At 60.0% G+C, this 25475-nt stretch overlaps 8 protein-coding genes across 8 annotated transcripts; 4 read left to right on the forward strand and 4 right to left on the reverse strand.

Annotated features, from left to right (window-relative positions):
- Positions 1-3958: 3958 nt before the first annotated feature.
- On the forward strand, positions 3959-6812 carry PLICBS_005805 (uncharacterized protein; the record flags this gene model as incomplete). Its single annotated transcript, XM_018319522.2, has 2 exons — positions 3959-6666; positions 6725-6812. 2 exons carry the CDS (start codon positions 3959-3961, stop codon positions 6810-6812), a joined length of 2796 nt encoding a protein of 931 aa, XP_018181996.2.
- A 1045-nt stretch (positions 6813-7857) lies between these two features.
- Positions 7858-10659, reverse strand: PLICBS_005806 (uncharacterized protein; the record flags this gene model as incomplete). The annotated part of the gene is made up of 2 exons (XM_018319523.2): positions 7858-10485; positions 10555-10659. The coding sequence occupies 2 exons, from the start codon at positions 10657-10659 to the stop codon at positions 7858-7860; spliced, it is 2733 nt and encodes a 910-aa protein (XP_018181997.2).
- A 1096-nt stretch (positions 10660-11755) lies between these two features.
- On the forward strand, positions 11756-13685 carry PLICBS_005807 (scaffold-type E3 ligase; the record flags this gene model as incomplete). The annotated part of the gene is made up of 5 exons (XM_018319524.1): positions 11756-11842; positions 12012-12055; positions 12868-12944; positions 13000-13177; positions 13244-13685. The coding sequence occupies 5 exons, from the start codon at positions 11756-11758 to the stop codon at positions 13683-13685; spliced, it is 828 nt and encodes a 275-aa protein (XP_018181998.1).
- Positions 13686-14108: 423 nt separating this feature from the next.
- PLICBS_005808 (mitochondrial 37S ribosomal protein bS6m) lies at positions 14109-14642 on the reverse strand (the record flags this gene model as incomplete). The annotated part of the gene is made up of 3 exons (XM_018319525.2): positions 14109-14409; positions 14514-14545; positions 14619-14642. The coding sequence occupies 3 exons, from the start codon at positions 14640-14642 to the stop codon at positions 14109-14111; spliced, it is 357 nt and encodes a 118-aa protein (XP_018181999.1).
- A 357-nt stretch (positions 14643-14999) lies between these two features.
- Positions 15000-16770, forward strand: PLICBS_005809 (uncharacterized protein; the record flags this gene model as incomplete). The annotated part of the gene is made up of 5 exons (XM_018319526.2): positions 15000-15189; positions 15285-15837; positions 15896-15959; positions 16014-16360; positions 16488-16770. 5 exons carry the CDS (start codon positions 15000-15002, stop codon positions 16768-16770), a joined length of 1437 nt encoding a protein of 478 aa, XP_018182000.2.
- A 288-nt stretch (positions 16771-17058) lies between these two features.
- On the reverse strand, positions 17059-18210 carry PLICBS_005810 (uncharacterized protein; the record flags this gene model as incomplete). Its single annotated transcript, XM_018319527.2, has 2 exons — positions 17059-18025; positions 18083-18210. The coding sequence occupies 2 exons, from the start codon at positions 18208-18210 to the stop codon at positions 17059-17061; spliced, it is 1095 nt and encodes a 364-aa protein (XP_018182001.2).
- Positions 18211-18611: 401 nt separating this feature from the next.
- PLICBS_005811 (DNA helicase rad5) lies at positions 18612-22095 on the forward strand (the record flags this gene model as incomplete). Its single annotated transcript, XM_018319528.2, has 2 exons — positions 18612-21967; positions 22017-22095. 2 exons carry the CDS (start codon positions 18612-18614, stop codon positions 22093-22095), a joined length of 3435 nt encoding a protein of 1144 aa, XP_018182002.2.
- A 239-nt stretch (positions 22096-22334) lies between these two features.
- On the reverse strand, positions 22335-23597 carry PLICBS_005812 (mitochondrial glycerol dehydrogenase Gld1; the record flags this gene model as incomplete). Its single annotated transcript, XM_018319529.2, has 4 exons — positions 22335-22408; positions 22483-22953; positions 23025-23142; positions 23271-23597. 4 exons carry the CDS (start codon positions 23595-23597, stop codon positions 22335-22337), a joined length of 990 nt encoding a protein of 329 aa, XP_018182003.2.
- Between the last annotated feature and the right edge of the window lie 1878 nt (positions 23598-25475).

Consider the following 25475-nt stretch of genomic DNA (forward strand, 5'->3'; position numbering starts at 1 on the left):
AGCCAGAGGATGCGTGTGCACGAGCGCGCGCAGATGTAGAAAAACGTTCCGGCCCGGAAGGAGCAAGGGCCAACCTTTTTGACGGGGGGGCCCGATCTGACGCGGCGGCTTTTGAGTGCGCGCGGGATGCACTTGCAAACTCTTCGGGCTGTCTCATCCATAGGACTGATTTGCGTTTCCAAGCATAGCCCGTACTGTACCATCGTACTATAAGCAGGCTAGTAGTCGTACCAGATTGGATAGGGCGCCAGCCAGCCTGGTCGTCCGTTCGATGGGGGGTCCCTTGCCCTGCTCTGTCGCGTCCACATTGGCCGTACGACAGCACTTTTACTCTGTACTGTACTCCGAAGCAGCTGTCTACTTGCTATATGCTTTGCCTGGTTGCCCCCCCGTTGGAGGAGTCATCCTCCCCTCGTTGCCGCAAGGCGCCGCCGCCCCGGAGATGCTCGTTTCAACCGACAAGACAATTTGCAAGCGAGAAGCGAAATGAGCCGGGGGTGTGGGCATGGTGGTGGTGGCAGGAGGGCAACCCTGGCATTGGGCAAGAGATCGTGCTAGGCAAGGACGGGGAGGGGGGAGGAGGGGCGCGCAGAAAATGACGAAAGGATATTAGATGTGCGGAAGTGGAAAGCAAGCAACAGGCGACTGACGACGGCGGTGTTGCTGCCACGGGCCAGATGGCCCAAAACGAGAGCGAGCGAGCAGAGGTAGAAAAAAAAAAGTCAGTTGATTCATGGTGGGCGCGCATAGTCAACAGCACGTGAGCGAGCGCTAGTTCATTCCAGGCAGTGCGTTGCAGAGATGCCCGGGCCCCAGCAGCGCATGTCGCACGCCCCCCCGGTCACCCACAGTGGACGTCTCCAGCAGCAGCTCCTGGAGACGGACGCCCCTCCGCCCCACGAGCTCACTTTGCACGTCGTGCATGCCCTTCTCGCACGAGGCCAGTAGTAATAACGTACGTACCCAGGGAGTTTCTTAGCTTGTTATGCGCCCATTTTAACTTGTTAGGAAACGCCCCCCGGGTTGTCGCACTCCCCATCCCTGCCGGGCTCACTCTATGTCCGTAAGAGTATAGCAGGCGCGAGGTGCGGCTAGCATTGGAACAGAACCAAGGGCAGCACGGCAGGCAAGGCAAGGCAGGGCACGGCAGAGCACGGCAGGGCAGGGGAGGAGGCATCAATCGGGGCACTTTTTGGGCACAGCAATCGTCGCAAGGCCCGCGCTACTGTACCGTGCCAAAGCACGCTACGCCGCGAGGTTGCTACCTCGTACCTAATAATAACGTGCGCTCGCAAAAGGGTCGGCGGCGAGCAACTTCATCTGCCGGGCAGGGGGGCGTGGGCGTGGCCGGCCGCAGGTGATGGGAGGGCGTGGGCGCGGGCGTCGGGCGTGGGCGTGGGACCACGAAAGGAAACGGAGCCAGCCAAGCCCCAGTGTGACTGCTCTGCTGTTGCTGCTACTACTGCTGTCGCTGCGCTTCCTGGCGCGTTGGCGCGCTGGCAAAGGCCATGACACCCCCAAGTGCGTGCCGACTAACCAGATGGGCGACTTTTTCATCATCACACGGGAAATAGAGTGCCCACGGGAAGGAAGGAAGGATGGAAGCAACCAAGGAAGCCCCGGGCGCGGCAGGCGGGCGAGGCAGGGCCGCCGACCGGTGGGACAGACGGGGAGCAGGGCAGCAGGGTGGATAGACGGACTAATAACGGACTGACAGGCTAGGAAGTCGCGAAGCAACAATGACGAGCCCGCGCGGGCGAGGTGACGACCGGCGAGCAACGAGCAACGAGCGATGTGCACCAGCAGAGCCGCAAAGGAAGGAGCCAAGATGTGGACATGGTCTCCCCTTCCTTCCTTGCCAACCTGTCTGTCTGGTCTTTCGATCGCAGCTTGGGTGCCACCTGCCTGCCTGTCAGGACCTTCCTGCCAAATACCTTTAGCTTGCGTGCTTCGTACTTCGTACCTGCCTTGTGGTAAACTACCTAGGTACTCCGTACCGAATACGTACGGGCCCGAGGGGGAAAAAGGCGGTTGCCCTTGTCTCTGGCGTTCGCTCATTGCGCCTTCTGTTCGATTCTCCCTCCCTCGATCCTTTCGTATTTGATCATTGCAGCACAGCTCTTTCTTGGTAACGGCACCACCCGCGTTAGCCTTGCACGGCTGCAACAATCGAGAGACCAAGACCAAGACCAAATACCCCAAGAGCAACGCCGGACGCGCCCCTTTGCTTCGCACCTCGGACGCTGGCCGGTGCTAAAACGGGTCCGGGTATCGCGAATCGTCGACCCCCCCAGCCAGACCCAGTGCAGGGCCGATCTCCTGCTCACGACCTTAAATCATTACTCGCACAGCATCCCGGCGCCGCAGCAGCCCTTGGCCATTGGTACCATACTTCGTACACTCCTTCCAACCGGCCGTGTGTCATCATCGTCGTTGCTCCTCCTCGTACAGTACGGCCATTACTCCGTGCTGCAGCAGCCAGCAAGCCCCGTCGCAGGCACACGCTCGCTCCCTTGTCTTGTCCCGTCCCTCCTTGTCGACAGGGCAGCCGGCCAGCCAGCAGCACCCTTTTTTCCCCCTGCTCGCGCGCCCGCCCGCCTCGGGTAATTCGTATGGTTTACCCTTCCGACTTATCTTTCCCTCTGAAGCCCACCCGCCCCAAGTCGGCCTAGGTGGCGCCGCATGACATACAGACCGACAGACAGAGGCGACTGACTGACCTGACCTGACCAGACCAGACCAGACCGGACCAAACCAGACAGGCCACGCCAGGCCAGGCCGGACTAGTTGGGAGCCGCCCAGACACGCGCAGGCGCAGGCGCAGACGCAGACGCACACACACGCACACACACCACACGCCCAAAGTCTGGCCATGGCCAAGACATGTTAATACGCTTTTCCCGTCAACGGTGCGCTGCTATTCCTCTTTCTCTGCTCTCGCGAACTAGTCTTCGCCGCTTCCGCCTAGCCTAATCTTGCTTGTCCGTTCTTTCACCTCTTCCCCCCCGGCCGCGCCCACCACGTTCCCTTGCCATTTGCATCGTCCGTCCACCCCCCATTTTATCCAGCGCCATCCACACACCTCGAACCGGCAAACCTTCTCTCCTCTGGCATCCCACCACACCTGCCACGAGCCCTTTGTCGACGGCTATTCATGCGCCGGCTCGCTTGCATAGTCGCCTCGAACACGCTCGCTTGCGCCCTTGACAGCCCCCGAGCCTCGCATTGAGCACCCAGCCCTGTGTCATATCGTTGAGCCAGTCGCCTCGTCGGCCAGCCCGTGGCAGCGGTCCCCTTCAGTGGTGTCATTGCCTGCGAACGCTTCATTGCCTTGCCTTATCTAAACGTCGCCGGCCGCCACATCCTCGCCCGTCGACACTTTCACTGACCGATTCACTGGTCTAGCTCCGTCGGCAAACACATACCCACCTGTGAATTTCCTTTTCACCCCCGCGCCCTCGTTGAACCTCTACTTGCCTTTGTTCAACCGCCGGCCACCGTGCTGCATCAAACCCGCCGCTTTGCCTGCGACTCTGCATGCTCATGCACTGGCGACGTGCGAGACTGCAGCCAGGGTTACCCATCCACCCGTGCTTCCCATCTCTCTGAGGCACCTATCTGCACGTCACATAGACGAACCCAACCGCGATTGCCGGCCTTGACGCAATTCTACGGCGCTTTCCTATAGGAGCAGGCAGTCGTGGTTTTATTCTCGGCACACCTCGTCATCTCCTCCATGGGCCGATTCCCTTTGACCTTTTCTCTCGAAATTAACTTTCTCATTTGTCCAACCCTGAGGACGATACCCTCTAGAGCACACTTCGCTGGAATTTCCCTTTAAAGTGCATCGGGCATTCGGACCACCTCATCGTTGAGCGAGATGACATCAACGTTGGCGGTCATCGCCCCGTCAGAACCCCCGACAACAGATCTTGGGCTCGCCGCGCCTACTCACAGGATGGAGGAGACGGCAGTGTGGGACGCGCTCCCTGCCGAGGAGAAGCGCTCAGTATGGGACGAGACGGAGAACAACTTTTGGAGCAGGTTCGAGCGAGATCAGGAAGAGGCGCGCGCCGCCGCCGAGAAGGACTACCGTGATGCGACCCTGGACCTCAAGCTCGAGTTCAACACCTTGTCTGGCAGGCAATCTCAGCTTGCCGAGACCCGAGACCGCCTTGCAAGGGAGCTGGCCAAAGTCGAGCAAGACCTTGCTCAAGTCGCTCAGGCCTGCGAGGACAAGAGCATGAAACTCAATGCTCTGGAGCACGAGTACGGCAAGAGGAAGCATGACAGGGAGGAGAAGCGCGAGCACATCTACAATCAAATGCTGCACTTCTTCAAGACCAAACGCGGGGAGGACTCGGACAGCGGACGCGCCTCTCGCGCTCCACCGCCGCCTAAGCGCCAGCCTCTGCCAACAGCGAAGACGCCTTCATGGCGAGACCAGATCCTGAATCACGACGACGACACCCCGATGGAGGATGCACCGCGCACAAACGGCCATGCTAACGCAGACGCCTCGACTCCTGCGCCTGTTGTCACCCCGGCTAATGGCAACCACAATTCTGCCGATGTGCTTGTCAATGTTGTCGACGCGGACGACAACGTCATCGGACCCGTGGAGAGGATTGACGGCTGGAACCAGTGGGTCAGGGAGATTCAGGATATGCCCATCAAGCGCCCCGTCAAGATCCGTCGCGGAAGACGGTTTGGACCCGATCACCTTCGCACCATTTACGAGCGCTCCGAAAGCAAGGGCGTCAAGTGGTTGTCATGCATGATTCAGGCAACGGGCGAGGTGGCGCCTCGGCGATGCCACTCCTGCGACAAGAACCAAGGGGCGTTCGAAGAATGCATCGTCCTTGGTGGCAACATGTTCCAAAAGTGCGGAAACTGCGAATGGAACCGTCAGGGCTGCCACATGCCCTCGGCCAGTAGATCCAGCATTGCTGCTTCGCCACAAAAGGCACGCGAGACCAATACGGAGACGGAGGAGATGGACCGGGACGACACGACAGGATCTTGGGAGGCACGACGAGCGGAGGTTGCTCGGGAAGCTCTGGCCAAGGCGTCAGGACTCCCTGCTGCCAGCCTCAGAGAGTCCCTCTATGTGAACCACACCGAGATAGAGCACAAGAGCCCCGTTCTCCCGGAGCCCGTGCAGATGCCGACACCCCAGGAACCGAAGGAGCACACCTTTGTGAACTCGACACCCGCTGGAGGCGCAGGGTTCAAGGCCGTCAACGGCTTCACGGCTGCGAATAGCTTCCCCTCCACTGGCAGCTTCACTCCTGCCAATGGCTTCACACCGGCAAACAACCGAAACAGCAGGCCCTCGTCACGCGATATCCTCACTCCTTCCGCCATGTCCGTGGAGACGTCACCGCAGCCGACACCGCCCGGATCCGAGCCGCTCGAGGAGATTACCCGCGCCAATCTCGTATTGGAGCACGATGGCACCGTTTATACGCACCCCGAGATTGTCCAAGGCGTTCCGCTGGCCAAGATTGACGAGAATCATCCATACTGGGAGCTGGGTTGGAAGCCTCTGAAGTCGCAGATCGAGGCGCAGCTGGCGACCTGGCGCGACAAGAACACCTTGGCCCTCGAAGCCAAGAGCCGTGGCGAGGGAGGCTCAGCCAAGTTCCAGACCGGGCGACAGGTCAACCGCGGTGTCAAGATCCTCGAATTTTTGGAGCAAGGCGAGATCAGCCCCTACCAGCTCATCAGCAAAAAATTCATCCATACTGGCAAGGGCGCCATCACCTCGTACGACACGTTGTTCCGCATGTGCGAGACTCTTGCGGAGCTGGCCAAGTTCAAGCTCGACGTGACGCCGATTGAATGGATGCGCCACCGCCTGCACGAGATCATGATGCAGAAGGGCGTCAATTTCAACGTGGCAAAGGTCATCCATGACTTCTACCACGACAAGAAGCTGACGGCGTTGCGCGTCAAGAACGGCTACAAGAGCATCGGGCGTCCTTCGGGCTACAAGCCTGGCCAGAGCAAGACGCCGCAGGGCTCGGTCAAGAAGCGCAAGAGCATGCACTCCCAGACTGGCACGCCTCGCGAGACTCCCTCCCGTGCTCCGTCTCCGCTGGATGTGGAAGAGAACGCAGCGTCCCCGGCCCTGACTCACGCGACGTCTGTCCAGACCGAGTCGGGTTCGTTCGACACGTTCTCGAGGAAGCGACTCAAAACTCTGTCCCCACCGACAGGGGTGGCTCACGATACCCTCGATGTCGGAGAGTATTCCGACACGGACTCGTTCAGCGGAGCTCCCCTGGCCAGCCACGACTGGCGCCTCTACCAAATCAAGACGAGGCTCTTCACAAGCTCCATCCAGGTGACGCAGTACTGGAATTGGAAGGAGAGGGAGCGCATGTTCGAGCACCAGCTGCTCAAGGACACGGATCCCATCACCTGGGGGGTGCACCGAGACCCGATCGACTTCAACATCCGGCTCGACGACATCGTCGAGGTGCGATGGAACATTGACGTGCTGCAAGTGCACATTGTGATGAGCCAATGGGGCACCGCGATTGCCAAACAGGATGGCGAACCGCGCGGAGATGTCATGGCCGCGTTCAAGAGAGAGCGAACCATTCGTCGTTTCCTTGACTTTTGCAGAGCGAGAAGACTCCGCACGACCGAGGTGGCTCCGTAAGTACTCCCCGTTGCTCATTGTCCACGATGCAGCAGCAATACTGACGCAGTACAGAGAGGACATGGAGTCCGAGTGGGGAAAGATGCAATCCGAACAGCTGCCTGGACCCGGTGAAGAGGCCGGCGCTTCGCTGAAGGAATAGCTTTCCGGACCGAAGTGAGTCTCGGCAACGGATACCAGGACAGTGGCCGCGAGCACCGGGATAAGTCCATCGCATGGTGCGGACGGCCCATTTTCACCATTCACAACCTTTTGTTTGGCACATGCGACGCCTGCTTCGCCGCTCAGATTTCTTCATCTTTATTGCTTCTTCGTCGGTTACACCTGCTTGTCACCTTCATTTTCATCACGGCGTCTTTTCCTTTTGGTCATTGGGCGGAGGCGGGAGCAGGGAATGCGGCCTAGGCTAGGCGGCCTTCTTCTGGTATTCGTCTCGTCGCCCACGCACGAGAGAGCAGGGTTTGGGGTTTTATTATTAGATATGGAGCGCACGCGCGGGCTGGACATGGCCTTGGCGACATGGCGTGCAGCGGCTGCGGGGTCAGACGGCGACGCCGCAGCGCGAGCGGCGAAGAGCGCGAGAGAGAGAGACAGAGAGTGGCAGAGATATTGTGTGAGAGATACCCCATGGGCGGCTTGTTTAGAAACGGCACGGCACGGAGAGCGACAACCGGGAGAGAGAGAGACAGAGCAGAGCAGAGCAGAGCACGACTCGAAAAGGGAGGGGCTCGCACTGGGATAGGAGGATGCGGGATGGCATCGTCGGGGCGAGGTGACGTTTTGCTCACTCCGCGGAGACACATGCCGCATGCCTACCTAGGTAGATAGGGATGAGATAGTGTGAATCGTAATGTCCGAGTCGGGCGCTGTCTGCCGCATAGCTGGGGATGTTGAGCGTAGAGCCGTGACTGCACTTTCACATGTGATGACATGATGCCTATATCATGTGCCTTTTCAATATCGGAGGTACTCGTTGTGTATTCATGCCAAGTGTGTGTGGAACGTGACCGACTCCTTGCGCTGCCTATGTGTTTCGTGGTATTCCGTGATCCTCCCCTCCGTATGCCCAGTCCAGATTTCGTCGCCCATAAGGTCATCCCATCCATGTGGTTGGAAACATCAAAACATCATCCATCAAACCAAGCAAGCCAAGCCAAACCATCCATCGACTGTTCGCACGTGTGCCCTCACCGCTTCCGGAGCGCTCTACGTCCTGAACTCGCGGGCCCTTCTGCGACAACTGGTCCGCCAACCATGGCGGCGACGGCGGCTGGTGCGGAGGCGGCCTTCAGGGCGTCGCCTCCGCTGCCGCCGCCGCGCATTCGGTCCATGAGGGCCTGCTTGTGGCCGCGCGCCTCGTCGTCTCCGTACTCGAGCTGCGTGGCGGGCGGGGGCTGCGCGTCGCGTGCGCCGTCGACATCGTCGTCGTCTGCATCTGCGTCGCCGACGGGGGGTGCGGCGATTGCCCGGAGGGTTTCGGGGGCGGGCCGCGTTGCGCCATTGCTGCCACCACCGGGGCCGCCGGGGGCGTCAACACTGGCGGCGCTGCTGGCGTTGGAGACGTTGCTGATGGCGCGGCCGAGGATGCGGCGGGTACGGATGCGTGACGGCGGGGCCTGCGTGTGTGCGCCGGGACGGTCTGCGTCGGCGACGGAGGTGGTTGAGCAGAGGATGGAGTTGATGGTCGAGGCGAGGGCTTGGCGCTCTGCTGCCTTGGCCTTTTTCCTGGCTTCCTCTTCTGCCTTGAGAGTGTCCCTGTCTGCCTGTGGATTCTGCCTCGTCTCGACGCCTGGGTCAACGGGAGGCGCTGAAGGTCCGCGACAGGCTCGTGCTGGTTCGTCTTCGTCCGCCTCCTTGGTCGACGGCTCGGAGCGCGTGCGGGTTGGCTTGGCCATGGGCTCGCGGGGCGTCCTGTCTGCGTCTGCATCCTTCCATGTCTCCCCGATCGGGTCGACGGGAGGCGCGGAGGGAAGTCGGCTAGCTCGCGCTGGTTTATCCACCGCTGCCTGCTTCTTTGACGGTTCGGAGCGCGTGCGGGTTGCCGCGCTGCCTGCGATTTTCGGGGGCGATGGGGATTTGTTGACGGACGCCGAGGACAGCTCGCTCAGAGGGGCGTCCGAGTCCCTGGCAAAGGTGTCCACGGGCCGGCTCCTAGCCGTCATGAAGTCCGCCGACGTGTAAGTGTCCTCTTGCTTCACCGCGGGAATCGACTTGGAGCTGTCGCTCTTCTCGTCGGAGTCGCGCTCGAAGCCGGTGGAATCCACCCCTTGGCCTCTGGGCAGCGCCGGCGTATCCGGCTTGACCACTGTAGGCGTGGGCTCGGACGGACGTGACTGTGATGTTCTCCCCGGCTTCTTGCTGGTTTGTCGCCTGTCTCCGCGCCTCCTTGAAGCATACGCGTTTTTAAACTCTGGAAAGATGTAGTCGTCGATGGGGACGTTGTAGCCGGTGCTAATGCACTCGACGAGCCAGTCCAGAGACACGACCGGCACACCCCATTCCAGGGCGAAGTTGCGCTTGTCCTTGCGCATGGCAGGCAGCGACCTGCAGAGGACCAAGCTCGTCGTTCGTTTAAACTCCTCGTCATATTTGGCACCAAGCTGCGCCACGCTTCGAGCGACTTGGTTGAGCTCGATCCCTGTGAACGACGAGCTGCATATCGTGAGGTCTGAGAACCCCGGGATTGGGTACCGCGGGAACGGTCGTCCGAACACGCTGCTGTTCGGGTGGAGGAAGCTCTTGCTATGCAGGCAACGCTCGATGTAGTACTGTGTAACAACGTGGACCTTGTCGGCCGGAACTTGAGGGTGGGTGTCGGGTTGCGAGAGCTGTGGAACAACGAGGAAACGGTAGAAGGGCTGCGCCGGCGCGGGATAGGACACGACTTCGTCGAGAGTGCGGACCATCAAACCTCCAAGAGGGACTATGCTCTCCTCCAGGACTCTCTGTCTCGCCTCGTCGCAACCGTGTGTCGTGAAGATGCAGTTGGAGAATATGCCAGCAGATTCGTCTCTCCCAACGGCTAGATCGCTGTGTGTGGCGTCTTGAGTCGGCTCATCTACCGGAGATTCCTTGGTAAAGGAATACTCGCGCGAGGTTGAGCGCCCCAGGATATCGCCCCAGATACTGTTTCGCTGCGAATTGAGCTTCATGCTAGCTGTCTTGCGCAGCTTTCTGCCGCCGTCCTCTCCGGGGTTTGCCGTTCCCGACCTCGACCTCTTACCAAGCGAGGTACGTTTGAGGTCCTTCTTGATCCATGCGCCAACGCCCTGCTCCTCTGCAGGCAGCAAGGGATCAAACTTTTCCTCGTCCAGTATCATGCCGCGCTCAATGGTCTGGTCGAGCCAGGCCAGCGTGACGGTGAAGACGCCCCACGACTTGGCGGCGGAAAACTTCTTGCCCTCGGGTTTGCTCACGATGAGATGGGAGCACTTCCGCGTGAGATCGCCTGTGTAACGCCCTCCGTTCGCGGTTATAGTCTCGGCGATTTTATCGCGCTGCTCACCGAAGCCAGTCAGGCACACCAGGAGTGATTGGCGAGCCTCAGGCGAGGAGAGACTGGCACCGCATCTTTCCAGAGCCTTCAGCTGGTATTCCTTCTCGAGGGCCCAGAGATCGATCTCGTCGTCGTTTCGCCAAAGCTCCGACAGTGCCTCGATCCAAGCGGCGTCCATGGCCTTGACGTCCGGGCGCTCTCGCGCGACATGGCGGTACTTTGGAGTGTCATAATTACCGACGATTAGGTGCGTGCAGTCGGGGGTGAGGTCGTATTTGTGTATGCCCCCAAGTTCTGCAACCTTGTTTCCGATGTCGGTCTGCCACGAGAGCACGCACGAGTTAGCGGGATATACGAACGGAGGAGGGACGGTCGCTGGCTGACGCACTCTCTGCTCGGGCGGGATGCTAGTGCAGCAGAGGACGAAGCCTCTCAAGGGCTCCGCTGGATCGATTGTGTGACGGTCATGATCTGCAGGCGGTGACGAGGACATGTTCAACCGCTCTGAAGTCCCCGCGAGCCGGACTGCAGACAGGAACGTTGGCCGTCGAGGAGGATCTGCGCGCAGGCAGCTGTGGTTGAAGTGTCGTCCTGCGGCCGGAAGTGGGACGCGTCGAAGGAGTCCAGTCGCGTGTCGCCCGCAGCAGTTAGGCAGCGCAACGTCATCCAGCAGTGCCCACGCCTTCCACTGGCGCTCCAGCTGTTGTGGCGCCAGCCACTGCGGCGGAGACTAGGTAAGGTAGGTCGCTGCCTGCAACTCACAGTGGACAGCGCTCCAGGGCTCCAGCTGTTGATTGGGGCCCCGGGGGCGCTGGGCTGCACCGAAGTGGGATGTGATAGGCGCGTGCACACTGTGCTCCAGTGCTCTACGGGGATTGAACGGCGGGCTCGTGGGGCCATTGGGCCGCTACGAGGTGCCTTGAAGGTGTAACAAATACAGTGCAAATAGGCTCCTCGCCAGGCCCGCCCGCACTGGTACAGGCGCGGGGCAGACTGGGCTCCCACACACCGGCCTGGCCAGAGGGGCTCATTGAACTTGCAATTATTCCTGCCGCCTCGTCAAGCTCCGCGGCTGCCATTTCACGCCCTTGGCCACCGCTTTTTGGCAGAAAACGGCTGCCAAAAGTGCCAAAGCAGAACGACTACCCAGTACTTTACTGACCCATCATTCCGCCAGTGTACGTGAGCAGCTCCAGCCCGCCAGCGCACCCCTTCGGAGCGCATCTCGTGTGCGGCACAACCTCCGACCCCACCATCGCAGCCTCGCGCCAGAAGCAGCTCCCCACTCGGCAGCGGTGCTTTCTTCTCTGCCTGCCACGGATACCTGCTTGCCGAGCTGCCTCGCGCCTCTCTGTCGACGGCCCCTCGTACCCGTCCTCTGTGCGTCCGGAGCACCGTCTGGCGCATCCCGCTTCCACGCCGTCCCGCGTCCCCTCCTCGCCGCTGCCCTGTGACTAGCGCACGCGGGTCGCGGCCAGACTGCATCGGGAGTCTGCATCTCTGGCTACCCCCTCGCAAGCTGCAACCACGGTTCGCGCCCGAGCACCATCCCCGACGCGCCGTGACGAGCGCACGCGTCAGCAGCCGAGATGCCGCCTCCGTCCACGGCCCAGCAAAAGGTCTTCATCGCCCAGTTCGTGTCGCTGACTGGAGCGTCGGAGAGGCAAGCCACCAGGGTAAGTCACGACATGCGCAGCAGTCGACGTCTCTCTGTCTGCCCGGAGCCGATCCTTCAGCCTTCACGGACAAAGCCGCGCCCGCAGATTCTCCTCCTATCGGCTCGCGGCACGCCCTCATCCTCCGCGGCATGGCATGAAGCGCTGGGCTAATTCTGATTCGCTGCAGTATCTCAAGTCGACCGGGTTCAAGATCAACGAGGCTGTCGATGCGTGAGTTGAACCCCCTGGCCCCTTGCTGCTCTTTGCTGCCTGCTTGCTTCGTCTGCCCTGCCGCCCCCCGAACCTCGCGTCTGCCGCCCGTCTTTCAGGCCTTCTTTTGCCTCGTCCGCGCCGCACCTTTGGCGCGATGCCATGATGGATCCTTGCACCGCATTGCTTCACTGCCACTTTCGCATCTCACGCCCGCATGCATTGTGTCATGGGTGGGTTGGCGGTGGGGTCCCGCTAGACGGCCCAGCCCATCCCATCTACACACGAACAGAGTACGGCCGAGTGCCGCCGACGGCTCTGAAACATGCCTCGCGAGCTCATGCCCATCTAAAGCCCTTGCCTCACTGCTGTTCAACCCTACTACAACCACCGTCGAGTGAGGCTCCTGTTGCGCCTCGCCCTCGCCATCATCCCTCCGCCAACTCCGGGCACGCGGGGGCCACGTTGCTGCAGATTCGGTGTCGGACCGTCTTCCTCCCAGACCAGCCGAGGCCGGACGTTGAAGTCGCCCGTCCATACCCCTCCCAACTGGAATGATGGGCTGGAAGGGCATTGGCCGTCGCTTTCCATCCAAGGTCGCACCTTTCTGGTCGTCGTCGCGGAGGGCCGAGAGGAAGCAAGGGACGGCGGAGGCGCCCACGAACGCGGCCAACAGCCATCATGAAGGGTACATTTACAGACTTGGCGACCACACTTCCAACGCCCACCGTACTTGTAGTTGATTGCGGGCTTGACCCTTGTTCTATTCTATATCCGAATCATCCAGACACTGACTCAATGCGGCCAACGGATGGCTAACGGTTCGGCTACAGGTTCTACGCCGCCGGCAATGAGCCCAAGACTTCGGCCTTGGAGACTAAACTCGATGGCCTCTTCGACTCATTAAGAGGTACGAGATCAATATTCTCAACCGCTTCGAATCGCTCTGCTGACTGGCTCCATAGATGACGGCAACGATGAGAAGAACAAGTTGGAGTTGGAGTCCACGATGGAGTACCTGAGCAACAAGCTCAAAGTCAGCATTGAGAACGCAGAACTGTTCATTGCACTGGAGCTGGTTCAGGCCCCTAGCGTGGGAGAGATCACTCGCAAGGGCTACGTCGACGGATGGAAAGCTACTGGGTAAGTCTCCGCTAGATCCCTGCATCATGCTCAGGTCCTGCCGTGCGATGCTCATGCGGTTTCCAGAGTCGGTGCAACGCACCAGGAGCACGCTGCCCACATCCGGAAGCTCAAGTCCAGCCTGTCGACAGACACGGCCCTCTTCAAGAAGGTATATCGGTATACCTTTGTTGCCGGTCGCGAGCGGGATCAAAAGGCACTCAGCCTCGAAAATGCCATGATCTACTGGAGTATCCTGTTTTCTCCCCCCGGGATGTCCTGGGAGACGGCCAACCACGACTGGCTAGAACTCTGGAAGTCATTTCTCAACGAGAAATGGACTCGGTCCGTCAACAAGGACATGTGGAACATGACTCTCGAGTTCGCCCTTAAGGCTATGGCTGACGAGACGCTATCCTTCTGGAACGAGGACGGCGCATGGCCCAGCGTCATTGACGACTTTGTCGAGTGGTGCCGAGTGAAGGGCATCACAAAGTCCGAGTCCATGGATGTGGATGCCGATGCCTGATGAAAGGGGGCTGATAATCTGTGAGACGCTGGAATTGGACCGACCAGGCTGGCAGATCCTGGCGCATTTTGCACGATGGCTAGAGGGCATCAGCCACAGATACGACTTATGATAGATATATAAGCCAACCACTGCTATATGGCTGTTGGCATTTGCATTACGCATGCCCACCACAGGTCGTGATCCAGGCCATGCATGATATTGGGAGCCGAAAATCTAGTCGATTTCATCTGCTGCTTTCCTTTATGCAGCAGCGGGTACTTTGTACAATATAACCGCAAATGACGCCATGCTATTTGCACCGGGGCACGTTTCCCCCGGATTCCGCCCTTGACCTCCGTAATCATACACATGGTAAACCCAGAAAAGACCGTGAGGTCTCGGTATATCGTCGTTCGTTTCGTGATAGCCTCGGTTGGCTGCTCACGCCTCGCTGCCCTGAGTCCTCCACTTGGGCGCGCCGAATCGGGACAGCGTCTCAAGCTTTCCGTCGCCGAGCTTGACATGCGCGGCGCGGATCATGCGCGGCTCGAGCCGCAGGGTATTTCGGACGTCGCCGTGGACCTTTGTGGAGGCGTCGTAGCGCATGACGAAGTAGTGGCCGTGGGTGTGCTTCATCTGGTGGACGGAGACGGGCTTGGGGAGGGAGAAGACGCCCCAGTTAGAGAGGCCGCGGACGACGCCGCCGTTCTTGAGTACGAGGGAGCCGACGGTGTGTGCGATCCTGCGAGGGCGAGCGGTCAGTATCGTCACATGGAGGAGGCACGCTGTCGGCGGCGAGGGAAGCTTCGAGGCGGCGGTTGTCGTCGGGGAGCTGGTGGCACGTACTCCTTCACCTCGGAGAGGTTGCCCGGTCGGACCTGGTTTGCATTGTCAGCTCGCTCGGCCACGAAGAAAGCATTGGCAGATGGATCTCTGATGGCCACTGCTTACAATTGCGATGAGTTCGTAGAGCATCTTGGCGACGGCATCTACGATGGAGAGGGTTGAGGATAGGACCGGACGTCGCAAGCAGGGCTCGTTTCGCGGGCGTCGCGCAGCAGAGGCGACGCAGTCTCGAAATTTGGAGCAGGGGTGCCGGAACAGCCGAGAATCTGCCGCGGTGAGAGCGGGCGGCGCCACCGGCCGACCGGCGCCTCAGGCGTCGCGGGAGGGTGGGGGCGAGTCCGGCTCCGCCAAGCAGCTGGGACGGAGCTCGGTCCTGCAGTGCGACATGCTGTTGTGGTGTTATTGGCCAACACCACGGCAACACCCCAAGCTCGACTTACACCCATCGTTTTCTTGTCGGCCGGTGGGTTCTTGACTTTACGGAGAATGGAGGTCCAAGAAGCCGGTACGGCAGTCGCCAGCGACGATGTGGACGTCATCGGACTGCATGCCCGGAACGGCATCTCCGTGCTCGTCGTCGGCTCCGGGATAGGCGGGCTGAGCGCCGCGAGGGAGCTCTGGCGCATCGGCTGCGATGTCACGGTGCTGGAGCGGCAGCCCAGCGAGGTTCTTACAGGTCAGATGGCTGTGCCCCAATCATGAAGCCCTTCCCCAAAGCCGTGCCACATGTCCAGAACGTTGAGACTTTGATTTGTTTTTCCCTTGCGCCAGGCGACTCCTTCACCATTGGGCCCTCGGCCCGGCGCTCGCTAAGCAGGTTCCCTCGTCTGGAGCGCGAGGTCGACGCCCTGAGCTGGGACCCCGTCATGCACATGCGTGATCTTGGGGGAAGGCTGGTCCGCGGGCCGATGGAGCGGACGGACATGCTGTCCGCGAGGGCCAAGGCTGCTATGCCAGGAGGTAAGCTCAGTCGCCAGTCGAGGCCAAGGTTGTACGTGGCTATGCTCGAGCATCTGCGCAGAGTGGGCGTGCCGGTCGAGCATGGCGCGGAGGTGCGGGAGTATTTTGAGGATGAGAACTGTGGTCGTGCTGGGGTGGTGCTGGGGGATGGGAGCCGTCGTGAGGCGGATTTGGTTATTGCTGCGGATGGTGTCCATGGTAGGTCGTGGGAACTGGTGCTGGGTGAGGAGGTGCCTGCGCGGCCGAGCGGGGATGCCATGTTTCGCGTCTCATACCCCTTTGGAGGCGGCTTGCAAGACCCTGTTATTGATGCCGAGTATCCCCTTCTTGAAGGCGATAGGCCTCAAGTGAATGGGTACATTGGGTAGGCCTTGCCTCAGCCCTTGCCATGAGGCTGGTGTGAACTGACAGATTCACTACAGACCTGACATTCAGCTATTCATCGCCCGCACGCACGATGAGATTAGCTGGTCGCTAGCTCATAAGGTTTGCCAAAACAAGGGTATTCTCCTCAAATATTGTGCTGACCACTATGGTCAGGACGACGGCCGCGCGCGGGAGTCGTGGGACCACCACCCTCCCGTCGAGAAAGTCCTCGAGCTTCTCGAGAATCACAAGGAGCTTCCCGAAGCTGTGAGGCGTGTCATAAGAGCCACGCCGGAGGGGACCCTCGTCGACTACCGCATCATGTGGCGAGATCCGCAGCGTACGTGGACGTCGCCGGCCGGACGGGTGCTGCAGCTCGGCGACGCGGCGCACACGTTCCACCCGAGCTCCGGCAATGGCGGGACGCAGGCTGTGGAGGACGCCGTCTCGATAGCAAAGTGCCTGTCCATCGCGGGCAAGGGCGGCGTGGAATGGGCGACGCGGGTGTCCAACCTGCTAAGGTGCGCCGCTCTCTCTTTCTCTCACTGTCTATTTCTCTTCGTCTATGTCACTGCCATTGAGCGCATCTCCCAAGACTCGAACCGGCACGGCCGACCGTGGGACTGGCTGACTGATATGGCGAAATAGGTTCGAGAGAGTCTCTTGCCTGCAGGCGTTTGGCATCTACAACCAGGCGAGCAAGAAGAAGGGCGGTGCGCTGGGCGAGCTGGGCCACTGGATCATCGCGCATGATCCTGAGGCGTACGCCGCGGAAAAGTATGAAGAGGCGCTGAGCCACCTGCAGCACGGGACGCCCTTTATAAGCACCAATACTCCCCCGGGGATGGTGTACGCGCCCTGGAGCATCGACACGCTGGTTGACGAGCACGAGAATGGGGCCGTCACGGTGTTGGGCGGTGACTGGAGCTAGGTGCCGGTCTTGACGACATACCCCCCTCCACTCACTCGACATGGAAGGCTTGTAAATGGTTGCCATCCCACGCTGCAATGCGGGATGAACCAAGGCCAGCCTTGCACAGCAGAACACCCTCCACTCCTCGTCGCGGTAATGTTACAAAGTGTCGCCACTCCGGGCTGCAGTGTGGGATTGATCTAGGACAGTCTCCTGCTGTCTGCCGTTCATGCGGCGTGTACTTGTATAATACAGATCATATTGGTACATGGGGGGCATCCCTCCGGTATGCCGCGGCCCGCGACATCATAGCCGTTCCTTGGACAGGGACTGCCATATCCTCCAAGGCAACCTCCAGCCGCTGCTCTTCACGGCAAACGGATCAAAGTTGGCCTTTTCCAAGTTCTCCAGGAACTGCGCCGCCGGCACTGCCTCCAGCAAGACGCCGAAGCTTTGGCGTATCTCGCGAACAGTGTCACTCTCTTCGCCGTAGATGTGCTCCGCCTCGCCCTCGTGCTCAAAATCGTGACCCGGGTCCTGGCCCTCCTTGAGCCGCTTGAGCATCTCTCGCGCCGTGATGAGATGGTCGTTGGCGCGCGTCGCCACCTTGAACACGGCGTCCTGGAGACCCGGCGCGTTGGGGCCTTGCCTGAACACCTCCTCCTCCTTGACGCCCTCCTCTGCCATGACGTCTAGAGGGAGCAGCAGAGACGGCTCTCTTGTTATCGGGGCGTCCAGTCCTGATGGGGTCTTGACCGGCTGCGGGGGTGCCGCCAAGACTGGGATGCCCCGCAGGACAGCGACGATGCCGCAGGCCTTGCCGATATGGCTCGCGAGGTGGTCGATGTGCATCGACCGCAGAGGCATCGACGCCAGTGTCGCATACATCATGGTCGAGTATGTGTTCTCCGCGTAGTCCTCTAAGCTCCCGAGGCTCGTGTACGGTCTGTTATCCATGTGTCGTTCACGCGTCTTGACGAGGCGCGATACCCAGAACCTGATCGACTTCTTGGTTGCGCTGCCGGCCCTCTCTTCCAGATCCTGCAAGGCCTTGTATAGGAGAAGGCAGATGGGCTCGCGGGGAGGTCGACCCGCGAATGTGTTATCGAGAGACTCCTGCCAGAACTTCATGCGCAGGGCCCCGATCGTGGGGTTGGAGACGAGCTCGGGGAGGCGGACGAGCTCGAGGTTGAGGGCGCGGAGGGCGGCGTAGGCGTCTTGGACGGGAGGGGGGACGAAACGGCGGATGAGGTGCGCATCGTAGTCGCTCGTGCTATCGAAAAGTCAGACTTCCGGCCTCAATGGCCACGCGATTTCGTCGCATACGTACTGGAGCTGCGTCAAGCAGTATCGCCGCGCCGACTCGACGTCTGCATCTGTGACGTAGCCGCGGCGGGACGAGGGCGAGGGCGCCAGCCTTCTCAGGCCGCGGCCCAGCGCAAACTGTGGACGATGCATACGGCGGGCTGAGCGAGTGAATTCGCGCAAGACGGCCGTTCTCTGCAAAACGTCACGAGCCAATGGGCGACATGGCGATTGCGATTCGAAAACCCGGGGTCAGCCTCCGGACGAGATGAGACGAGGTGGATTCACCACCTTATTTTGGAGCTGGGAGCTCCACGAAAAATTATAGTGGAGGGGTCGGCCGCTGAACTCCGGCGCCGCTAATCCCGGCGTGAACAGCCCAGGCGAAGCTGGGGGGGCAAACGCGGTCACGTGGCCCTCTACGCGGGTGCGTCGCGCCTGCGCGAGCGCTGAAATCCAGGCGCGTCTCCCCGCTGACGCCCTTTCCCAGTCGCTGGCGAACCTTCACGACCAGGGCCGCCCGCGCCTTGACAATCCGATGCTGCCGCCCCGCCATGGACTTTGGACCGTCGCAGGAACCTCCCGCCAAGAAGCGGAGGTTCTTCAAGGACCGGGCTGAGGAGTCGTCGGACCCGATTGCCTTCAGCCCGAAGCCGAGCAGCTCGCCACCGCACGAGAAGCCCTCCTTCAAGGATGAAGACGAGGCGCGCGCCGTGCTGGCCGAGATCCCCGAGAATGGAGGCCTTCCCGATCGATCTGCGGCGGTGCAGAACGCGCCAGAGCTCAAGCACGAGTCGTCGTCCGTGACTTTCGACCAGGACACTTTTGAGAGCTTCATTGGCGACAAGGTCACCCCGGATGTGCTGCGCATCATTCAAGACAACTGCGGCGACAACCTCGAGCGAGCGGTCAACATGTACTTTGATGGGACTTATAAGAAGTTGAAGAATAGCCCACAGAGCCGGCCCTCGCCTGCAGATCCAAGTCGAGCGGGATCAAGTTCCACGCCTCAGCCCGTTGCTGCCGCCCCTCGTCGCAGTATTCCTAAGTCACGATACGTCGGCGCGTTCGGTGTCGAGGGCTGGGCGACTCGAAGCGGTTCCAACATCATCAAGCACGGAGACGTCGTCAAAATAGAGCGTCAGAAGATCCAACCGCCCCAGCCGCCCAAGGTTAAGGGAAAGCTCGGCGGCCCCAGCACTCCTGTTCGCAACAACACTGCCGCGTCCCGACGTGTCGACGTCATCGTCCGGTTCACAAATCAGTCCGGCTTGGAGATTGGACGACTTGCAAAGGACACGGCCAACTGGGTGTCGACGCTAATGGACCAGAAAGTCTGCATGTTTGAAGGCACCTGCGTTTATGCCCCTGAGCAGCTTCGTACCAACGACACGGTTTTTCTGCAGCTGCGCTGCTCCCTTCTGGGCTCGGCTTTTGAAGGCAGGAGATTTCAGCTCGCAGACGACCGTCCGGCTACCTACTTTGAGCAGAGCGAGACATCGGACGAAAAGGAGCTGAGACTGCGGCAGGTAGCGCTTGTGAGATTGTTTCAAGAGATCAACTTGCAGCCTACGGCCGCCAACTCTGCAGCCCAGGACGGACGAGCCGGCCTTCTCAAAGCTGCCGAGATGGACGAACAAAAGCAGCGTGAAGCCAAGAAGCCCGTGACGAACGGCAAGGACGGCAAAGATGGAAAGGACTCGGGATCGCCGCCCAATTCGTCAGATGCAGAAGAAGGCGAGGAGCTGGAACAAGACCAACTGGACGCTCTATACAAGAAAGCCCAATGTTTTGACTTCAACACCCCCGAGGCCGAACCCGCCGATACGTTTGCCATGACGTTGCGGCCGTATCAGAAGCAATCGTTGCATTGGATGATGGCGAAAGAGAAAGATGAGAGGAGCAACAGGGAGCCATCCATGCATCCCCTCTGGGAAGAATACACCTGGCCCGTCAAGGACATGGATGACAAGGAATTGCCGCTGGTGGGCGGCCAATCCAAGTTCTACGTCAACCCCTACTCAGGAGATTTGTCTCTCGAATTTCCAGTGCAGGAGCAGCATTGCCTGGGCGGCATCCTTGCTGATGAGATGGGCCTCGGCAAGACGATTCAGATGCTGAGCTTGGTTCACAGCCATCGATCAGAATTGGCCCGCAAGTCCCGCATGTCTACCGGCGGCATATCAAGTGTCAACCAGCTCCCTCGGTTAGGAACGACTTCTGCCACCCCTCTCGATGCACCGTGCACGACCTTGGTGGTGGCGCCCATGTCGCTGCTTGCCCAGTGGCACAGCGAGGCCGAGAAAGCATCGAAGCAGGGAACCATGAAGATTGAACTGTACTACGGCAACGACAAGGCCAACAACCTCCAGGCACTCTGCTGCAGTGGTAATGCGTCGAATGCCCCCGACCTCGTCATCACGAGCTACGGCGTTGTCCTGTCCGAGTTCAGCAGCCTTGCCGCCAAAAATGGAGACAAGTCGTTCCATAATGGCTTGTTCTCACTCAAGTTCTTTCGCGTCATCCTGGATGAAGCGCACCACATCAAGAACCGGTCTTCCAAGACTGCCAAGGCATGCTACGACATCGCATCGACCCATCGCTGGGTCTTGACGGGCACGCCAATCGTCAACAGGTTGGAGGACCTGTTCAGCCTGGTGCGTTTCCTTGGCGTTGAGCCCTGGAACAACTTTTCTTTCTGGAAGACGTTCATCACCGTGCCATTCGAGTCGGGAGACTTTGTACGAGCGCTGAACGTGGTGCAGACGGTCTTGGAGCCGCTGGTGATGAGACGCACCAAAGACATGAAGACACCAGACGGGCAGCCTCTGGTTCCACTGCCGCCGAAGCAGGTTGACATTGTGGCCGTGGATCTGTCCAAAGAGGAGCGTGCAGTATATGACTACATCTTCACCAAAGCCAAGCGGACCTTTTCAAAGAACATGGAGGCGGGTACAGTCATGAAGGCGTTCACCACCATCTTTGCCCAAATTCTACGACTGCGACAGTCTTGCTGCCACCCCGTGCTCGTGCGCAACAAAGACATTGTTGCGGAGGAGGAGGAGGCAGGAGCCGCGGCGGACGCAGCAGCAGGGCTTGCCGATGATATGGACTTGGAATCCCTTGTTGCGCAGTTCACAGCCACGACAGATGACGACGCCAAGAGCAACTTTGCGTTTGGCGCACACGCACTCGAAGAGATTCGCAACGAGTCTGAGAAGGAATGTCCGTTCTGCTTCGAGGAGCCGATGAACGAACAGCTGGTCACAGGCTGTTGGCACTCGGCATGCAAGAAGTGTCTCCTCGATTTCATGAAGCACGAAAGCGATCGCGGAGTTGTGGCTAAGTGCTTCAACTGCCGCGCGCCATTGAACCAGCGAGACCTTTTTGAAGTGGTGCGGCACGATGACGAGGAAGACGCCTTTTCCAAATCTCGTATCAGTCTCCAGCGGCTGGGAGCGAACCACTCGTCGGCCAAGGTGGCGGCGCTCATGTCTCATCTGCGAACTCTGCGGCGAGAACACCCGCGGATGAAGTCTGTCATATTCTCACAGTTTACGTCGTTCCTGTCCCTCATCGAACCAGCACTGGAGCGGGCCAACATCAAGTTCCTCCGACTGGACGGGAGCATGGCGCAACGGGCGCGAGCAGCGGTGCTCGAGGAATTCCAGGAGAAGAAGGGCTTCATGGTGCTGCTAATCAGCTTGCGCGCAGGCGGCGTAGGCTTGAACCTGACAAGCGCCGGGCGGGTGTTCATGATGGACCCTTGGTGGAGCTTCGCCGTGGAGGCGCAAGCGATCGACCGGGTGCATAGACTCGGGCAGGAGGGTGAAGTCGTGATCAAGCGATTCATCGTCAAGGAGAGCGTGGAGGAGAGGATGTTGCGCATCCAGGAGAGGAAGAAGTTTATGTGAGTGACGCGATCGCTCCCTACGCAAACTTTGCTGACCTGCCGACAGTGCAACCTCCCTGGGCATGATGAGTGATGAGGAGAAGAAGCTCCAGCGCATTGAAGATATTAAGGAGTTGCTGAGTTAAAAGTGTGGGCTAGAAAAGGAGGCGCATCGACATTTGTTCTACCTGGTACAAGCATGGCATGTGCAGGCGTTTGCTCGTGGGAGGCATCATTGTTGGCAGACAAATAGCATCGGTGTATAACATGGCTCGGAACACAACCACAGCACGACACGCAAGCGACGTGTTGACGTTTGCTCATTTACTCTATTGGTATCCTGGTTCTATCCATCAATTCGTTACAGCACCATGTCTATCACCCTTTACAGCACAACCTGGTTGACGGCCGCCTTTTCCTTGTCGTCGCCAAAGACGTTGACGTTCCACTTGGGGTCGTCTGCGCAGGTCAGCATCATGGTCTCGCATAGGGGCCGTGAGCCACATTGGGATAGAGCAGAGGGAGAAACGTACAAGTATAAGGAATGTTGAACCGCTGGGGCTGCTCGCCCAGCTTGTCAATGGCCTTGATGGCCTCGTCGTCGAGCTCGACCTCCTGGAAGTTCTCGCGGATGCGGGAGGCGGTGACGGACTTGGGGATGACGACGTGGCCGCCGAGCTGGGACCAGGCGAGGATGACCTGGGCGGGGGTGACGTCCTTGCCCTGGGCCTTTGCGAGGCGGTCGGCGACGGCCTTGACCTCGGGGGTGTTGACGAGGAGGGGCACGCCCCAGCCGTTGTTGCCAAAGGCTGAGTAGGCGGTGATGACGATGTTCTTGGAGGCGCAGTAGTCGACGAGGGGCTTGTTGGGGACGCGCGGGTGGCGCTCGACCTGGTTGACGGCGGGAACGACGCCGGTGGCCTTGATGACGGCCTCGAGGTGCTCGATGGAGAAGTTGGAGACGCCGACGGAGCGGGCCTTGGACTTGGGGAGCTCCGTCATGGCTGAGAAAGAGGGTAGAGTGTCAGTTTCAACGGAAGAGGAGAAGAGCAAGAGAGGGGGAAGCGGAACGCACCCTTCCAGGTCTGGGAGATGGAGACATCGCGGTTCAGGGCCAGCTCGCTGCCGTCGCTGGTCTTGGGGAAGAGCTCGTTGCCGGGCTTGAAGGCGACGGGCCAGTGGATGAGGTAGAGCTGTTGGCACACGCAAAAGTCGGTCAGTAAGTCTATTGCTTGCGTGCGCGCGCGGGGCGGGCCTCCCAATGACCGCAAAGATCAACCTCGGCGGAGGGAGGCGCCTCTCTCTCGTATCAGCTACTCACATCAAGGTACTCGAGCTGGAGCTCCTCGAGGGTGTCGTCGAGGGCGGGCGCGACGTCCTCGGGGTTGTGCTTGTTGTTCCAGAGCTTGGAGGTGATGAAGATGTCCTCGCGGCGCAGGCCGGGGACGTCGGCGAGGGCGCGCTTGATGCCCTCGCCGACCTCGCGCTGGTTCTGGTAGATCTTGGCGAGGTCGAGGTGGCGGTAGCCCGTCTTGAGGGCATCGTAGACGCCGTCGCCGACCTCGCCCGGCTTGGCCTGCCAGGTGCCGTAGCCGATCTGGGGCATCTTGTGGCCCGAGAGGAGGGTGACGGTGCGGCCGGTGGACATGGTGGGCGAGCTGTGATTCTTTTTTCTTTTCTTTCTTTTCTAAATCCGCGTACGGGTGTTGGTGGTTGAGGTGGGTGTAAGTGGTGGGTGTAAGTGGTGATGACGGTGATGTAGTTGCGAGGAATTGGAGGCTAGAAAGGGGAGGGAGGAGCAGGAGAATGAAGAAGAGGCGACGACATGGCCCTTTTCATATGAGGTCAACGGCCATCTCCCCGGGTGGAGATGGGGAGCTGCGTGGTGGATCGAGTTCATCGACTACGTTGGTTAGCTTTGGCGTTGCAGACAAACAGGCGCGGCCGAGAGATGCCCCGTTGTGGGAATCGAGCGCATTGTCGCGCGACTCGCCGGTCCCTCAGGGTTCGTCCCACTACTACTACTACTACTACTACCACTACAGCAGAGGACACTGTGTGTTTGGAATTATTAATTGAAGGGACCCCTTCGGAGTTAAGGCCCCCGTTTATGAGTCACGTCCTGGGAAGCAACGTTTTCTCGATTGCATCACGCAAAAGGCTGGTGAGGTAGGTAGGGAGAGAGAGCGGGAGCCGCTCGTTTGTTGCCCGTTGCATCGTCGCCCTCGAGCATCACCACTTACACTGGCGCCATATCCACATCCACCGGAGCCCCGCCACCCTCCCCCCAGGGAAGGCGCAAGCGCAACAGCAGGGAAGGGCAAAAAAAAAAAGACTGGAGCGAGGGGCAGAGGCGCGAGCGAGGGGCAAAGGAATGATGTATTGGAGGGGCTTGCACAGACGCAACCGGCGGGGCGGCCGACAAGCCACAGACGGCCCAACCTTTTTTTTTCGACTCGACTCCTGTCTCCTCTGCGAGAAAGCTTCGAATGGATTCTCTCTCAGGGTGAGTGTCGACCGTCGCGGAGTCGCGGCCAAACCTGGCTGGCCCTGCCTGGGGCTCTGGCTCCTCTTCGCTGCCCCATGGGCCATTACCAATCGCGGATCGTTCGTGCCGGTTGGTCTCCACCGCGATGGAGAAGTGTCTGTGTGTGTGTGTTTGTGTGCTGGTCAGTGGTCACGATGGAAGACGGGGTTTTATCCGCTGGGGCGCGACGAGCGATTGGAGGGTTAGGCAAGTCGTCGTCCGACAACATGGTCCTTTTCCGCCATGCTCGCCTGCGCAGTGGCTGCCACGTTCCTGGAGGGGGATCCTCAGTAGTACATAGTAGTCTTCCCTTTTTATCTCCGGGTCTATGCTCCATGGGGCTCGCCGAAGGAGGGGGGCCCATCTACCATCTGGTGGAGTTTGCGGGTACGTATGAGGGAGGGGCATCGTCGTCGTCGTCGCTCGTCGCCCATGGTGTTGTTGTGCGCGCAACCATGGTTACTACACAGTAACTAAGTTACTGTCTTCCTGTGTGTGTGTTCCGTCTGCCTGCCACGGACGACGGACGGCGACGGACGGCAGATGCTGCAATTAGCCGAGCCGGACGTGCCTGGTAAGGCGACGGCAGATGGATCGTTGCAATTCACCCGGGGCGGGCAGGGCAATTGCCGACGGGCCGTTGATGAGGCGGCAAGAGCAAAAAAAGATGGAGCACGTGTACGAGGTAACTACTCGTATGTAGGGCAATAAGCGGCTCCGGACTGCATACGTAGATGGATGGATAGATGCTACGTAGATCCGATGCGTCGTATTTACGCCATAGGCTCGGCCAAGTCGTCCCGGTTGTACAGATGACGCTCTTTCTGGTGCCATGGCCCATGGCACTGGGCAGGAACGACGTGCGACCCGAGCTCTCCGTCCGCGTTTGCCTGGCGATCCAGCCGGGCGGGATGAGGCTGGCTGCCTGCTGCCTTGGGGAGGGAGCTGTTTGCACCGACACCGATGCTCTGGCACGATTCACTTGGATTCTGGTTTGAT

This window comes from Purpureocillium lilacinum (genome assembly GCF_023168085.1).
Source record: "Purpureocillium lilacinum CBS 284.36 DNA, scaffold_4, whole genome shotgun sequence".
NCBI classification, from domain to species: domain Eukaryota; kingdom Fungi; phylum Ascomycota; class Sordariomycetes; order Hypocreales; family Ophiocordycipitaceae; genus Purpureocillium; species Purpureocillium lilacinum.